The sequence below is a fragment of the Danio rerio genome, chromosome 17, assembly GCF_052040795.2.
Source record: "Danio rerio strain M-AB ecotype USA chromosome 17, GRCz13ab, whole genome shotgun sequence".
Classification (NCBI taxonomy): domain Eukaryota; kingdom Metazoa; phylum Chordata; class Actinopteri; order Cypriniformes; family Danionidae; genus Danio; species Danio rerio.
In genome coordinates this window covers 11,663,913-11,682,473 of record NC_141037.1, presented here as the reverse complement: position 1 = coordinate 11,682,473, position 18,561 = coordinate 11,663,913, and the positions used below count along the sequence as shown (strand labels likewise).

At 37.2% G+C, this 18,561-nt stretch overlaps 1 protein-coding gene across 2 annotated transcripts in view; it reads right to left on the bottom strand.

The window, feature by feature from the left end:
* The window catches only part of tyro3 (TYRO3 protein tyrosine kinase), a 57,132-nt gene that overhangs the window by 9,954 nt on the left and 28,617 nt on the right, over positions 1-18,561 (bottom strand). For both annotated transcript variants that reach the window (XM_087288591.1, NM_131432.2), the window contains exons 8-15: positions 14,648-14,790; positions 12,212-12,350; positions 11,874-12,000; positions 9,910-10,004; positions 9,708-9,803; positions 5,919-5,999; positions 5,736-5,828; positions 1,678-1,799 (exon numbers count right to left, since the gene is read on the bottom strand). In XM_087288591.1, the coding sequence (XP_087144717.1) occupies positions 1,678-1,799; positions 5,736-5,828; positions 5,919-5,999; positions 9,708-9,803; positions 9,910-10,004; positions 11,874-12,000; positions 12,212-12,350; positions 14,648-14,790 (896 nt within the window). The remainder of the gene's footprint in view (positions 1-1,677; positions 1,800-5,735; positions 5,829-5,918; positions 6,000-9,707; positions 9,804-9,909; positions 10,005-11,873; positions 12,001-12,211; positions 12,351-14,647; positions 14,791-18,561) is intronic.

Genomic DNA, 18,561 nt, shown 5'->3' with positions numbered 1-18,561 from the left:
ATGATTGGATATGCTATATTAAAATGATTGAAGAAATGCATTTTCTCCTGTTCTCTGATTAATTACTTCAAACCCTTTACAAAAACAGCCACATGATCGCATCTGCAACTAGCACACGTAAGTCTGGTCATTCACGAACTATGCTTGAAGTGAAAATGAAAGTCTCTCTTTGTGTATATTTGTGTGAACTATTTAATATATTTGTATAGTTGTCCAAATGAATGTCCTGTGAGTGTTTTATAATGGACGTGCGCTATACAGGAGGATCTAGCGAGCCTCAATGGCGTTTCTGCCATAGAAAGTAAAATAAACTTCCATTTGAGCTCCAGACGTGCTCTGGCGGAGTTGTTCACTGTTCCTGTCAGCATTCTCCCAATAACATTGGGAGAAAAAAATTGATTGGAGAAAAAAAATGGACCTCAAAGTTAAAAAGGTTGAGAATCCCTGGTGTATATTACCTTTGATTATTTAATTTTTGTACCTGAATACTGTTAGACTGCTAAGAAAATCATAAAGCACTGTTTATATATTTTGTATCTTTACTCTATTATATTTATCTAAGCTTGTTTACTATATTTTATGCATATGTACTCCCCTACATCATCATCCCAATCGTTCTAAAATGAATTAATTCCACATAGAACTATTCAAGTCATCTGCTCAAATTTATGCTTATTACAATATACAGTAGGGCGAATTAGTATTGAACACCTCATGTTTTTTTCTATGGAATAATATTTCAAAAGGAGCTGTTAACATGAAATTGAACCAGATTTTGGTAAAAGCCCAAACAATACCATCATAAAGATAAAACAAATGAAATCTGTAAATGAGTTATGTGTAATAACAACGGAATGACAGAAGGAGAAAGAACTGAACTACTGAAATGTATTTAATACTTTATATAAAAGGCTTTTTTGGTGACAGCAGCTTAAAGATGCTTCTCATATGGAGTCACAATTAAGTCACATTTCTTTCACAGACCTTAACAGAATGTAAAAATCTTGATGGTTCTGTGGGTCTCGTCTATCAAATCTGATCTTTAAGTTGTATTCTCTATTGGATTTATGTCAGGTGATTGGCTGGGCCATTCTACAGCTTGATTTTCTGAAAGCATTTGAGTTTCTTTGCTGTGTTTTGGATCGTTGTCTTGCTGAAATGTCCATCCTGTGGTAATGTAGATGTTGCACTGAAGAAGCAAATATTCATTTACAATGTTGAAGGGCAGAGGGTTGCTGAAGAACTACTGAGAGATTTCAGCTGCTTACTGGGCTTTCACTGCCTTTCTACACCTTTCTTTCTTTATGTGTTCAACAATTTTTTTTCTGCGCATTTCATTTTATTACACAGAACTTCATTTGTAAACTAATTAATATTGATTTCTTTGCATATATGAATTTCTTTGATTGTTACCAACATCCGGTGAAAATTTCAAGTCAACAACACCTTTAGAAATACGTTTTATGTTTTAAATAACATGTTTAATATTTTTCCCCCCACTGTATATGTTTTTTTTTTCAAATATCATGCACCCATATTTCAGACATATACAAACATTTATAATATTATTAGAACACACATGCAACAACCTAAAGATGCATATGATAGATGTGAAGAAATGACTGATAGACTGATGAACTGAAATGGTTGTGTGTGAGAGAAGGTGACAAAACGTACAAAAGGTTCATCTCCGAGACGAGACATGAGAAGAAACGTGTGGAGATCTCCATGTTTCATGAAGGGCAGGATGACCATAGGAACAGGCAGACGCTGCTGGGCTCTTCTGTGCAAACTCACACCTGGGAAATTGATTCATCATAGCACAACTTTAGTAAACCCTGCTTAATCATTTATATGTCAAAATGCAAAGGGACTCTCGGAGATTAGCTTTGGTGCTTTCCACACTATTAGGGGAACACCACCCCTGGTGTGCGATAAATTACTCTCTCCCACTGACTGCCAAATCACAGGCTGAGTGATTTCTCTTTTTTAAGCCAAAAAGCTGAATAATTGTTGTGCAATAAGATATAGCTATACCAACCGATGAGGAGACACTTCTGGGCTGTGCTTCTAATGAATTACCTCATAGTAAGAACAGTAAGAAAGAAGAAATGCATGTATTTGTGCTGATTGGTAGCATCTTTGACCAGAGGTGTAAAAAGTACCTGAAAACCATACTTGAGTAAAAGTAAAGATACCTTGCTTTAAAAATTACAAGTTACAAGTCACCAATTCCAATAAAACTTGAGTAAAAGTATTAAAGTTTCCGATTTTGAAAGAACTTAAGTATTTTACTCATACTGAATGTAGGCTCAAAGAACACCAAGAAAGGTTTTATTTCCTAATGTAGAAATTAAATTGAACACCTCAATGATTCAAAATTGTAGAATAAAATAGATAAAAAAAAGAACAAAAAGTCTCAGTCAAACTTAAATGTTCAAAAAAGGCACAAACAATTAAAAAAAAAAGTAAAATGTAGTAAAAAAGGATTCAGTGCTGACTTTCATGTGATTCACCTCTCAGTCTCAGAGGTGGGCAATACTTTTATTTTAAGTATTTTTTTAAGTTGATTAGGATGTTTTCACTGTATTAAAATTAAACAAAGATGAGCATTGTTATTTTTCAACTTAGTAAACTACATATAAATTTAATGAAAAATACATCACACAGCTAAATGCACCTGATGCAAAATGTATAATTTCAGTAATACATTTGTTCACGTCGCACAAAAAACAATTAGCTAAAACATACTCTTGTCATGTCGCAGTTGTTTTTGCCATAGCAGTAACTGTATTAAATTCACTAAATTCACATTAGATTAACATTAAATAGACTCTTACTTCAATGTGTTTTCTCAAATTTGACAATAAATTCTTAAAAGCACTTATTTTCATTGTTTGTGGCAAACAAAGTAAACACTGCATCCTGTAAGAGCCATTCTGCATATCGGCAAATGAAAACATTTCTTTCAGACAAGGACATGGATGGTCATCAGTGCTGGCATTGCTTGATGTGCCGACTTCGGCTTTATCATTGGCTGCAGTCATGTTGCTAATTAAACACCTTTTATTAGGCAAGCTGCTAATTCACGTTCATGTGATTTAGCTCATAAATAGCAAATAGTACTTTCAGCACCCTGCGGATTGCGATATCGCCTCGTCCGTCCCCAACAAATTAGCCATGGTAGATAAAGATGCTGACTTGTTGTGCACAATCACAATGTAACGGTAAGGGTCCGATCAAATGTAGAGGAGTAAAGAGTACATATATTCAATCAAAAATGTATTCAAGTAGAGAGTAAAAGTTGCTTTTATTTTTAATACTAAGTACAAGTACAAAGTAGCCAAAAATACTTAAGTAAAGTAACGAAGTCCATTTACTAGAGTAGTTTACACCACTGTCATTGACCCATAACAATCTATGGTACCTATAACTGTCATTGTGTTTGTATGTTGTTTTACACAGTTTAAAGTAGGTTTGTAGATGTAAACATAGCTGAATTAGAGCTCTGGGAGGTACATGATAGGTTTAAATGACTGAAAAATGGCTGCGGGTGCAGTATATGGATCACAAGGGCCCACAATTTACAGTTTGTGATCATATCTCTGTTTTGTTCTGTTGATATAAAGTCCAAATATTCTTAGCTTGAAACTGAATTGCCTTTTTATATGAATTCACTCATAGAAAGAACAGCCAGAAAGGAGAAATGTATGTATTTGTGTTGATTGGTAGCATCATTGACCCAAAACAATCTATGACACCTATAACTGTCATGTATTTGTATGCTTTTATATAGTTTTTTATCTAATTTGCAGGCTAACTGCAATTAAAGTATAAATTGAAACACAAAATCGAAGTATAAATGTCAGAATTAAATAAATAGATTTTCCCTACCAGCACATATTAATCTAAGCAAAAGAAACCATCGCCAAATATAAAAGCAGACACTCTTGTGCTTTAATGCCGTCATCAGTGACTAAATCGCTGAGTAATATCCACAAGATGAATGTAAACATCGCTGAATTGGAGTTCTGAGAGGGACATGATAATTTCAAATGACTGAAAAACAGTATATGATCAGAAGTGCCCACGATTTACAGTTTGTGTTTGTTCTGTTTATATGTGGTCCAAATATTCATAGCTTGAAACAGATGGAAATATGATCGGATTGTGCTGCATTTCTATAGAGATCCCCATGACTAAGAACGATCAATCTAAAGCAGGGGTGTCAAACTCATTTCAGGTCAGGGGCTGCATGGAGTAAAATCTGTTCTCAAGTGGGCCGGACCCCGAGAGAGAGAGAGAGAGGGGGGCTACCATGCCTTCTTTTTCAAATGGTACATTTTCATATGACTGAACTCGTACAAAATAGCCACTAAACTGACAAAACCTAAAATTACAAATCACAAACACAGTTACATTTCCTCATCAGTGGCGTAACGCAAAATGCGGAGGCCCCCCTGCAGGGATCGCTGACGGGGCCCCCTGATGAAGTTTGGGGGGGATGGATGCGTCATACGTCAATTTGCATATCACTGACGTCATCACGTTCTACCGTTTCTGTTTGTTTAACAGCCTTTGGTTAATAAAGGGGTATTTATAATTGCACTACACTTTATAAAAGCATGTTTATTTAACTAAATGTATTGCTGTTTGAATACAGCATGTCATTATAGATGTGTAGTGAATGTGCAGTAATCTCTCATATGTAATAAACTCAGACAAATTCAGAAACTGTCACTAAAATATTTGTGATTGTAAACAAAAATAATAATAAACGGTCCAATTAAATTGTTAAAATAAAGTAGAAGTAGATCGGTTTGACTGTACAAGGGAAATACCTTCACACTGCCTGTGCTAAATCATTTGTCACTGGTATGCAGAGGGGTGATCTGCTCTCGGGCTGCAGGTGGGAGAAGCTGCTGTAGAGGACTGACTGGGCCGCCTGTCAGTGCTGTGAGGCGGGGGAGGGGTCGGCGGCATCACACGCAGCTCGTTGAGAAGAGTAGGGACGGTACAGTATGGACAAATGACAGTCTAAAAAAAAAATCTCCAATAACACACAAAAAAGTCGCTAGATTTGTCACTAGGGGGGTCTGAAAAATCGCTAAATCTAATGACAAAGTCGCTAAGTTGGCAACATTGGCGGCAAGCAATCAGAATGAAGTAGTCCACCGCTTGAGAGGTGTTCAGAGAACACAGACCTGTGAACTTTGGTTCCGACCACAGTTGTTCCCAAGAGTTTGATTATTGCGGTTGCCGGATTATCAATTATTGAAAATCGCGCCGACGCGGGCCCCCCTAATCACGCGGGGCCCGTCCGCTACGCCACTGTTCCTCATGAGATCACCTCAGTGTGCAGGGATTCCTACAGGTTTAAAATATATTTGCAGTGGTAGCCAAGTGCCGTACGTTTGACACCCCTGATCTAAAGGAATGATCACCTAAAAACGAACATTTTCAATACTATTTACTCTCCCTTTCCCTTTACTCGGTTTTCTGCCGAACACAAAAAAAGATATTTTGAAGAATGTTGAAGACCGGTGACTATTAACATCCAAAGTAGGTGTTTTTTAAATCATTCTAAAATGATCTTGTTTTGTGCTTGAAGGTGAATGAAATGAAGGTGAAATGAAGCTCAAACATGTTTGACCAAGTGAAGGCTGAGGAAATAATAACAAAGTGGTCATTTTTGAGTGTACCGTCCCTTTAAAGCAAAAACAGTGTCCACTAACCTATAAGCTGAATGACATTGGGATGGTGGAAGTCCTTCATATAGGCAGCTTCTTTCAGGCATTGCTCAATGTCACTGGATGAATTAATGTCCGCTGTTAGAAGCACAGAGAAAGACGCATCACTGAACAGAAACGACAGCAACATCAATGGTTCACAGACATTCAAGGATTTTGTTGGCTTACTTTTTAGGACTTTCACAGCAACCTTCTGCCCAGAGTTGTTCTCGGATTTGAGGAAAGCTTCTCTCACAGAGCCAAACTCCCCTAGAAACAAAACACACATGCTCACTAATATTTTCTTAACATCACCAATTATTAAGACAGCATTAAACCTTAGTAAAGGGATAGTTCTGAAGGATTTCGATTTCTACCTTCCAATCCATGTCAGCATGGATCAACGTTTATCCTTTTCTCATCATCCTATTTCTCATTATTTTTAATAAAGATGATTATTGAATAATGAATAAAGTTAACACATTGCTTAATATAAAAATGTTCAGTGCATTTGCTTGTCTCTTTGTAATTATTTTCAGGAGCCACCAAACTAGGTCAGAGATCACGGAGACCTCGAGTGTAACTGAAGGGGGGAAGACTGTTTCGATTGTTATTTCTATGAGTTAATACTGTCTAAAATGTCTAAAGTGATTTTGCTAATTTTACGGTTAGTTCTTTTAAAGCGATACTACTTTTTATTTAGGATAGACTTTGTGTAGTAAGAATTTAACTGCCTGAATTATACCGTCTTTAACCAGTTTTGATAAAAACGTCTGAGAGTACACTCAGCCTTGGGTAAAAAACAGATTGCAATTTAAGTGTGTGTGTTCTATTCGATTGTGGATCCGTTTCACAGGTCTGGAGTCAGCTCTAAACAGTCTAGTGGATATCTCATGTTTATATGCTGAAGATATTGTTCAGAATTGTACGTACGCACCCCACGTGGACATTTTTCAAGTCTATCATGGCCACAGCCATGTCACCCTGCAGCCCAAGACTGGTTACTCACTGAAGCTAAGCAGGGCTGAGCCTGGTCAGTACCTGGATGGGAGACCACTAGGAAACACTAGGTTGCTGTTGGAAGTGGTGTTAGTGAGGACAGCAGGGGGCGCTCATCCTGTGGTCTGTGTGAGTCCTAATGCCCCAGTAAAAGTGAAGGGGACACTACACTGTCAGTGGGCGCCATCTTTCGGATGAGACGTTAAACCGAGGTCCTGACTCTCTGTGGTCATTAAAAATCCCATGGCACTTCTTGTGAAAGAGCAGGGGTGTAACCCTGGTGTCCTGGCCAAAGTCCCTCTATCGGCCCTTGCGATCATGGCCTCCCAATCATCCCCTTCCACCGAATTGGCTCCATCACTGTCTCTCCACTCCACCAATAGCTAGCTGGTCCTGTGGCTGCCGTCGCATCATCCAAGTGGATGCTGCACATTGGTGGTGGTGTGGAGAGACCCCCCTCATGATTATAAAGCGCTTTGGGTGTATGGCGTTACACAATAAATGCGCTATATAAATACACATTACATCTCTGTTTTAACCAATCAAGTTAGAACACCTTTATGTATGACGCAGTTACTGATGTTATGTGAGAGTATAATTGTTATTGATTTGTGATTGTAAGCAGAGCGGCCTAGGAACTCATTGTGAGTGTTGAAGCTAGCTTCTGCTGATGAAACTGCTAATTATCTTCAGTAAACTTTATTTATTTATTTATTTATTTATTTCAATCTCTGACTCCGGCTCTTCTTCATCTGACAGACTGCTCATTCTTTGGGTTAACCTGTATACAATCTCTCCAGTTCAGACAAAAAAAATGTGTTCATTTATTCACCCTTCACTTGTTCAAAACCTGTTTGAGTTTTTTTCTTCTGATGAACATCACTGACTTCGACGGTATTTGTTTTTCCAACTATGGATATCTTCCTTTGTGTTCAACAGAAACTCAAACAGCTTTGGAGCCAGTTAAGAGTGAGTAAACAGTGAGAAGATTTTCATTTTTAAGTGAACTATCTCTCTAACATGCATTTTTTAAGATTGTATAATTCCACTCTCTTCATCTGCAAATATATATTTATGCAAGTCCCTTATGCTCTTCAAGCAGGGTGCGAACTAGGGAGCTAGGGGGAGCTCGGCTCCCTTAAAGAAGGCATGGGCTCCTCTTAAAACATGATTTGTGAAATTTTGGGGGGTCTCAAAAAATACTGACAATGTGTTATTTTGACGTGAGCTTCAATATTGTGTAATGTGATCATGGATTATCATGTGTAAAAGTGCAAAAATATGAATTCATGCATGCATGATGGCGATTTACACCTCACTTAAAATAAAAAGATAACTACACATGCTATTCTAGTCATGAGCATCAAGGTGTGGGGGCACCGCTGAGCAAAGTCCAGTCATGTCAAAGACTGACAGCCAGATGCTTTCATATGGACGTTGAGACACTGCTTATTCATTTTCCCAAACAAATGACGTGATACTGTGTTTTGTTTTATTTGCTTCATACAGTAGGCCAGGGGTCACCAATCTCGTTCCTGGAGGTCCGGTGCCCTGCAGGGTTTAGCAACTTGCCTCAACACACCTGCCTGGGTGTTTTAAGTATACCCAGTAAGACCTTGATTAGCTTGTTCAGGTGTGTTTGATTAGGGTTGGAGCTGGAATATGCAGTACACCGGACCTCCAGGAACAAGTTTGGTGATCCCTGCAGTAGGCCAATACAATGTTCTTTTTAACACCGTGACATTGGTGTAAACATGTTGGACAATTAAGCTGAAAGCAGGTAAACAGAACAAAACAGAACCTCCTTCAGTTTCTTTAATTTTCCAATTCACAATTGTGTTTTACCGGAGTGAAAGTGAGATCCCATGACGTTCTCCAGGTCTATGTAAAATAAAAAAGCATAATGCTGTCCTTGTTGCCATCATCTTGAATTTATAGAGCGAATAAAAAAATGATAGGCTACATGAGGAGGTTATTTATTTTATTGTCAAGTGAAACATATTTGTGTTTGTTGGTTTTATATAAATGAGTGTATTCCTCTCACAAAAGCACTGCAGGTAAAATTAGACAAGGATGTTCTGTTGTTTAGGCTGCTGTTGTTTGTGCATGCAAAAATAAGATATTTTCAAGGGTTAAAGAAAGTTACTGATGGGAAAACAATTGCTTTTTAGCAAGAAAGTAAACCGAAACTATCGTGGTGTTTTGTTTATTAAGTCTACTTTGTAATATTAAGTACAATTATATAAATATTAGTTTTATATTTATAGATTTTTGTTTATACATTGCTGTTTAAGGACAGGGATCCTGTGTGTGATATAGCCTACATCATTGTGGCAAGGGACTCTCAAGATCATAGCGACCCCCCGTTAGAAAAAAACAGTGGGCTACCCCAAAGGCCACGGTATAGTTCGAACACTCCAAGATTGAGCTCATTTGATAAAAGTGCAGTAAAAATTGCAGTATTGTGCAATTATTTTTACAAGTGAACAAACGGTTTTCTTTTTGATTACATTTGGATGCCCTTCCAGCTGCAACCCAGAACTGGCAAACACCCATACACTCTCACACTACGGCCAATTTAGGTTATTCAATTCACCTATAGTGCATGTCTTTGGACTGTGGGGGCACCCAAAGGAAACCCACACAAACACGAGGAGAACATGCAAACTCCACACAGAAATGCTAACTAGCCCAGCCGGGGCTCGAACTAGCGACCTTCTTGCTGTGAGTTGACGGTGCTAACCACTGAGCCACCATACTGCTTCTAACATGCTTATTTTATACTATAAATAGTATAATTCTAATTATTTTTATCTATGGAGGGAACTTTTTTCTTCTCGCTTTAACAAATGCATCATAAAATGCATGTGTTGTGAGGTGTCAGCTTAAAATAAATTACTACATCACCGGAGCTTTGAAAACACTCTAAACAAAATGTCAACAAAAGAGACTTAAACGAACATCCAAATCATGATGTACCTTTTCCTAGCATGCGTCCCAGAGTTAAGAGCCTTTCGGAGATGAGAACATCCTGTAACTTGGCCTTCAAATCACTGTTGATTCCCAGACTGTCCACTAGAGGGAAACAGAGTCGAAATGTTATTTAATTTCCTGTCAAACATGTATGGTGGGATGTCAATGCAAGAGCAGTCATGCATGTAAGAGTAACATGTGCACCAACATGTGGATTCTGGGAGCTCGGGGAACTGCCTGTTGAAGGACCTTGCAGCTGTGAAGGAAACCGGTACTTCCGCTCCTTGAGCTGCGAATGCAGACCTACACATAAACAATGAAAACATGAAAAAAATACTCATATATTACTGTTTTAAACATCATTTTGGAAATAAATCCTAAATAAACTACCCAAACTACAACATGACAAGAATTTAGAACATATAATTAAAGTCACTATATTTGATGTCAATATTTTATAAATGTCGGCTAAGTCCCTTTATTAATCCGGGGTCGCCACAGCAGAATGAACCACCTATTTTATAAATTAAGCATGATTCATTCAGACCTGCAGACACATTTTTTAAAAATAAAATGCTTGTATTGAGGAACAATTCTGATTATATAAATAAATCAAATGAAATCAAAATGTTCTTATATGTATATGTGCATTATGAAACTTTCGGCACATAATATAACAATAAAGGCTGGTTTATACTTCTGCGTCAGTGATCGGCATCACCCACGGCGCCTAGCTTGCGAGTAGCTGTGCATTTATATTTCTGCGTGCTGTTTGTGTTGCTCTGCAATAATACTTATAAAATGCTAGCTGGCAGGTGTTTATGTTCCTCTGTGTCAAGTTTTGTCACAGGTGTTTTGTTTTTTTCTTAGAGCTAGAACCCGCTCATTCAGACGCAAGAATGGGCAGACATGCAACAACATTAAACATAAGGAAAACAAAAGTTTCCATCTGGAGCTACTTCATGAGGCTCCACACTTGTAAACACTCGCTCCATCAGGCTCATGGCTCTCAGCACCGCCCCCACACTTGTCAGCGATACCAAGCCGACCAATCACAGAGCTTGCGCTATGTGTCGCTGCGACGTGTAATTAAATTTTTTGAGAGGTACGCAACAGCTTCGGCATCAGCCACGACGAGGGCTAAATTAGCCCCAATTCTGATCATTTAGTAGTGGGAAATACTACTCAATAATAATAAATTTTGCCTATGAATCACTACATTTTCATAGTATTCAACTGATGTAATTTTATTAACACATATTATATAGTAATGTTACGACTAAAATTTATCTATTTATCTTTATTGTGAATTTATGTGTATTTTTTTTTTGTCTTGCCTTCTTGCGTTGCCTTTTCTTATCCCATAGGCTTTCCTGTCAATATGGTCCAGTTTCTGATTGGCTGCTGCTCGCGAAGAGCTATAAAAAGAGAACGTCCAGCAGAGTTTGAGAAGTTTATTTTTGCTGCGACTGTTGCTGGGAGTGGAGAGCTCCTGGATTTTCCTATTCCTCCAGCCATCGACTACATTTTATTAATGCCCAAATGTCTATGTAAGGCCGTCACGGTGGCGCAGTGGGTAGCACAATCACCTCCAAGCAAGAAAGTTGCTGGTTCGAGCCTCAGCTGGGTCAGTTGGCATTTCTGTGTGGAGTTTGCATGTTCTCTCCATGTTTGTGTGGGTTTCCTTCGGGTGCTCCGGTTTCCCCCACAGTCCAAAGACATGCGCTATAGGTGAATTGGGTAAGCTAAATTGGTCATAGCATATGTGTTTGAATGAGTGTGTATGGATGTTTCCCAGAGATGGGTTGCAGCTGGAAGGACATCTGCTGCGTGAAACGTATGCTGGATAAGTTGGCGGTTCATTCCATTGTGGCAACCCCTGATGAATAAAGGGACTAAGCCGAAGGAAAATGAATGAATTTACTCACCCTTTACTTGTTGATAGCACCCATTGATTTCCATAGCATTTTTGTTCCTACTATGGAAGTCAATGGGTGCCATTAACCAACGTTTTTCAAAATATCTTCTTTTGTGTTAAACGGATAAAAGAAAGGTTTAAAACCTCACGAGGGAGAGTCAATAATGAGGTAATTTTCATTTTTGGGTGAACTACCACTTTAACACCATGTGGAAAGAAGCCTTTAGGCAGTAAATGTTAATTGAAAAACATACCCAAACTGTGTCTCTTTGCCTCGGTTTCGTATCAATACAATCAACAAGAGTCCCACCATGGTGGCCACAAGAAGCCCGAAAAGCAGGCCCACCCACATGTGGCCCCTCTGTGTCTGAGCCTGCATGGCTGAAAGCAGACAACAAGAGCGTTAAACACCACTTCTGCTCAAAAGTGCCTGAAGAGATGCCATTCCTGCATAATCACCAACAGCCAATGATCACACACCGGCTCTCAGAGAGGTGCATTATGTAAAATTGTGGTCACAAAAAAAAGCTGCAGTGACAGCAGATTTCCCACCTCTAAACAGCAGGAGGAGAGACAATGATAGAGGACTGACCTGACACAGGCATAACAAGAACAGGCTGACTCCACGGGCCACATCCTGCCATTGTGCACGCTGCAACCTGGAAGGTGGCGTTAAAGAAGCGCCCTGCACCCGAAAGATGGGCAACATTCTCCTTAAACAGTAAGGGATCCTATAAAAATAGATGTCTAGAATTGAAGTGGGAGCTCTTAAAAGTGATAAAAAGACAATCAAATGAAATCAAAAAGACATATTATCAATATCAGGGGTTCAATCTCCCATTATTTGCCCTACCCCTTTATGTAAAAAAACCACCTCAACTGAGAGTAAAAATGTTTTCACAAATTTAGGGGTTTTTATTTTTAAAAATATCAGTTATTGCTTTATATTTCATTCCAACGCAGCTACCCAGCAGACATACATATAATTTCAAAAACGTTAATACTAGGTTAAATTTAGGTCGTGATGACCAAAATTATGTCTAGTCAGCATCTAAGGACAACATTAATTTTGTTAGTTAATTAATTATTAACTAACAAAATTAATTAGTTTTTTTAGTTAATTAATTTTAATCATAACTATAGCGGACATTTTTCGACTGAACTGAATTTATTTTTGATGTCTTGGTCACACTATTTGGAGGGCCGGAACAAATTGCCCCGTGGGCCGGCAATTGAATAGCCCTTTTGTCATAAATGATAAAAACTTGAACTAACTATTTCACTTAATTGTTTGTCAAGTCATTATTGTGTCGATGTTGCAAATTAATCACCTAAATTTAGCTATCATGCAGCTTTACAAGAAAATGTGCTATTATTTGGAGAAGTTCAGATTCATTGTTGATTCAGTTTACTTGAATAATAGTGACAATATTTCAAAGTTCATCAAAAAATGTCTAATTTAGATAAGAGGAGGTTCACAGAGGAAAACCGTGTCATCGTTCAGCTTAAATTAGATTAAATTAGATTAGATGTTGATGCTGTTTAGCTCAATAAAACTTGGAAATTTTGCAAGGTTCAATTTAGTGTTGATAGTGTTACTCGGTTCAGATTCAGCATTGATTCAATTCAGTTTAATAATGATGTCTATGTCAGGGTTCTGCCACTCTGGTCATGTAAATTCTTGTTTTGGTGGCAGAGTCCGGACACTAGTCATGTCTAGTCCTGTCCTGTTGTGCTCTGCTCGAGTTTTCTTGGGTCGAGCACTTGTTTCTGTACTCGTGTTTGTGTTGTTCTGTCAGCATCGTGCTGCTTCATTCTCAGCGTCTTCGTCTAGTTGCTTTCGGTTTTGGTTGACGCTGAGATGAAGCATGCACGTTGCATATGTGTGAGCGCCCGGTAAGGTGTTTATCTATCGTGCGCTCGTGTCTTGCGTCTGTTGTGAAAGCACATGGCTCTATGTTTACATTGTGGTCACGTGCTTTTGTCGTGTGCTTCAGTGTCGTGCTTGTGTTGTCATGAACATGCGGTTAATGAGTTCTCTCATTGGCTGCATGTTCTTGTCCTGTTTTATGTGAGCGCATGGCTTGTGATGTCTCTTTGTGTCATGCGCTCTCCCGTCTATTGTCTAGTCCCACCCTCCTTGTTACCCCATTATTAGTTAATTATGTTCATCTGTTTGTGTTAATGTACGTCTGCATAAAATCTCCTCATGTCTGCTGTCCTGTGCCAGTTCGTCATCAGATGTCATCATTTCCTGTCTTGTCCTGTTTTCCAGTTTGCCAGCCTGTCCAGTCTAGTTTGTTGGTTTGTTTGTTTGTTTATTTGTTTTATTAATATTTTCCCCCTCGGGGTAGTTTGTTTTGCTGTTTTTCTTTTTCTTTTTTATCAATAAATACCCATCATTTCCTTGCACTTGAGTCCTCACTCCTTTTCCCCACCTCAAACGGTGAAAGTCTATTAATGAAGTTGTTTCAGTTTAGCTCAGAGCTTCATTATCAATATTTAGCTCAGTTCGGACTCAGTGTTGATTCAGTTCAGTTCAACAACCATGTCCTAAATCCAATTTAGTGTTTAGTGTAAATAGTGTAACTCAGTTCAGATTCAGTGTTGATTCAATTAATTCAATTTAGCTTCAAAGCTTCATTGTCATTATGCAGCTTAGTTCAGACTCAATGTTAATTCAGTTCAGTTTAATAATGATGTCCATTAATGAAATGAATTCACTTTAGCTACAAAGCTTCATTGTCTTTATTCAGCTCAGTTTGGCTGTTGATTCAGTTCAGTTCAACAACAGTGTCATAAATTCAATTTAGTGTAAATAGTGTTACTCAGCTCAGTTCAGATTACGTGTGGATTAAATTTAATTTAATAACAATATCCATAAATTAAATTAATTAATTTTAGCAAAAAAGCTTCATTGTCATTATCCGGGTCAGTTCGGACTCGATGCTGATTCAATTCAGTTCAACAACAGTGTCAGTGTTGCAAAACTTCCTCTGTAATCGTGCCTTTCTTCTTAATGACGTACCTGACTCTCTCCTCCTTGGTTCCACTGCAGTTTATAAGCCAGTAATCTTCCTCGAAGCTCCTCCTGTTCCAGCGTCGCCCAGGACAGAGTGAGCTGCTGCTCGCTGAGGTCAAAGGTAAAGTTCTTTGGAGCTGCTGACGGTGCTGCACATGGAAGATATGAAAACAGTAAAAGCAAAATTAGCATGCAGAGGGTCAACTGCACCGTACAGACATAAATATGAGTCAAACGCCTCTGCATGACAATAAATGAAGTCATAGCCAGTTTTTCTGATAAGACCAAACCTCTGGAATGGACTTAAAATTTACAGGAAAGCACTACATTCTTACTGGATAAGAGGGATAAGGAAAGACAATAGCTACGTTTCCATCCACCTATTTTTATACGCACTTTGGAGATGCGCATAAAAAAGGATGGAAACGCTAAGATGCGCCTAAGTTTTGAAAATAAATGAGTAGGATAAACTTTTTTATTCGATAAGAAAAGATGTGCATAAACTACAATGGAAACACTTTTACCGAACAAATTCCAGTATGTGCATTAAAAAAGTCTTGTGATTTTGTTATAAGAGATCATGTGATGATAAAAGTGTGTGAATGGACAAACCAGCCATCTGAGCACATTGTAAAACATTGGAAAATTTTGTTTTAGTCATTCTAAAATGTCTTAACCATTTCAGCATTAGTGATTTTTAGATTATTAATTACCTCCAGAATCAAAAGCGTCTGTGCTCTGCATCTCACGCCTTCAAACGCTACTACCTGTTCATAAAGAAAAGATTCACGCAGCTTCTCCTACCACAGTGAATTTAGTTTTAACAGTTTACTGCACCAGATAATCAGGAAGTGACGATTTTTTTCTCTTTGACTCGTTGAATGGAAACGCTGCATTATTTGCATGTCTTTTATGCGATATTCCAGTTTTGCATGTTAATTTATTTATAGATGGAAACAGCTATTGTTGGCAAAAACCGTGTTTTTTTGAAGGCATTTTGATATTTTGGGCTTTTTTTTTCAGTCAGATGGAAAAAGAACATCTAAAATACACTTTAGCTCAATCCATGTCTGTAGATTTCACTCACAATACAGTTGAAGTCAGAATTATTAGGCCCCTGTGTATTTTTTCCCCCAGTTTCTGTTTAACGGAGAGATGTTTCTAGAGATGATAAGTTTCTGGAGATGTTTAGAGCACATCTCTATACATATTAGTTTTAATAACTCATTTCTAATAACTGATTTATTTTATCTTTGCCATGATGACAATAAATAATATTTGACAAAATATTTTTCAAGACACTTCTTTACAGCCCAAATAAATCAATTAAAGACTATCAATATATATATATATATATATATATATATATATATATATATATATATATATATATATATATATATATATATATATATATATATATATATATATATATATATATATATAACTTAAAAGGGCTAATCATTTTGACCTTAAAATGTTTTTTTTTTAAAAATGGTTTTATTTTAGCAGAAAAAAACAAATAAGACTTTCTCCAGAAGAAATAATATAATCAGACATACTGTGAAAACTTTCTTTTTCGGTTAAACATAATTTGGGAAATATTTAAAAAACAAAACAGTTCAAAGGAATTTATTAATTCTGATTTCAACTGTAAATACTTTCAAAGGGTGTATTTATTCTCCTGCACAAATCCATAAATCTCCCCTTCAGTGGTTTCACAGTTTTATTCATATCATAATATTGTTTTTGAAACAGCATTTTCTTCTACCAAAAAAAAAAAAAAATTCAATTTGTCTAAATTATGAAGTGAAAAAAGATTCACAAAATATACTTTGTAAAAACCTTTGACTAATAAGTGAACAAAATCAAACAAGAGTTTTAATAACAATATTAGTAATATTGGGCCTGTCACTATATCTATTTTTGTTGTATGATATATTGCACTAAAACATATTGTGATTGTTTTTTTTTGAAGACCATTTTATGCCACTAATATTATATAATGCCAGAATGACAATATAATATCATCACAATGCGAGTACACTCCTCCAAAGAACATATCATATTTTATTCTTAAGAATATTTCATTTAATTTTAGTCATTTAAACACTTGGAATCAGAATGTGAAACTGTATATCTAAACAAATAAATAATAACAAATGTTAACAGAAAAGTGCAAAAGTGCAATAACAGAGGCTGCGATATCTGCTACCAGATCTATTTTCAGTTACCAGACACCCACATGAAAATATACTATGGTAATTTATAGTAAATACTATAGTGTTTTTAACCATACTGACACTGACACCTCTGATAGAGATAGAGATGTTGCACAATCATCTAAAATGTTGCTAGAATTGGTTTTTTGTATGGGCGATAAATATTGCATCACCAATAATGATTGAGGTCATTTCCATGTGTTGTGCGATAAATCGATATATTGATTATTGTGACAGGCCTAAAAAATAATAATAATTTATTACATTTATGTAGTGCTTTTCTGGGCACTCAAAATTGTTTTAGGGGATTTTGAGGAGGGGGATCAGGGTGAGTTGTGGCCTAATGGTACTGAACATAAGATGGGAAGCATCAACTGCATTTTCTCCATCTTCGATACCCAGCTGAGATGCCCCTGAGTAAGGCGACTAACCCCTAATTGCTCTACGGCAGCTGGAAGCAATAGCTACCCACTGGGCATGTTCACCGTCTTCACTTAATATGTGTGTGTGCACTTGGATGGTTTAAAAGCAAAGGACCAATTTTGAGTATGGGTAAAATCATATTCGACAAGGCTTACTTCACGTTGTCCATTTTGGAAGCAGACTCTGCAGTGCCCATGTTGGCCAGTAGGTGGACATATATTCGACTCTGTCAGTATGCAACAGCAGTGCATTGAAATGGATTGGGGACACACACAATGGCGCATTGTACGACTCAGCCTGGAATCCACTGGACTGCAGCCAGTGCTACCAGTTTACAAACATGCAAACAGGGTCAACTTCAGAAACCCCTTCTGCTCCTCAAACCCATCCTCCTCTTTCAAAACCCCCTCACCCCAGGCATCTGGCCAGAAACGGCTCTCTGGGCTGTTTGTTTACTTCCAGCCCAAAAAAATGCTGGTCAGAACTGTTTTATTCCTGATGGAATCTTAAAAATGTTCATCCCTCTCAACACTGTCCCTTTCAGAACTTTGAACTCATCAAATGGAGTCACAGTTTAGAAATAAATGTGTCAGCTTTAATTAGTAACCTAATCATGTAGTGACGTATGCAGCAAACTATGTGCTGAAAACTATAAGCTTCCTTCAGGATGGATCTGACATCTGTAAATGCAATTTCCTTTCTTACTTCTTTTCTTCTTAACACACACACGCATGCATGCACGCACGCACGCACAAAGTAGGGGATGACCAGATAAAAAATTCGAATGAAATTAAAAATAAAAGAGATCAAGACAGATTAATTTACATCAAGATATTTGCTGTACTCGAGTGATCTGTTTTAAGTATAACCTTTTTTAAACAGTGTTGATTAGTTTTGTAGGAACTTTTAACATACAAAAGAAAAGAAAAAAACATGCAAAATTATAAAAAAAAAAATGTATCAATAAATAAATAAATAACAATAATAAAAAATTACAATTACAAGTACTTAAATAAATAAATAAATGTACATACACATAAAATATAAAGGTATTAAAACAATGGTACATTAATAGCAGGTGATACAAGATACAAGTTATATGCAGAAGACTCGTATCTGCTTCCTTCAGAAATCCTATAAAGGGATTTCATGTGTCGAAAAAAGAAATATGAAGAGTTCAGATGCAAAAGCCGCTAAACGCCACTTCCATCAACAATGAGCTAATGACATTGAGTGAATGCTTTAGGCATGTAGTACACCATCAACAAATAAATT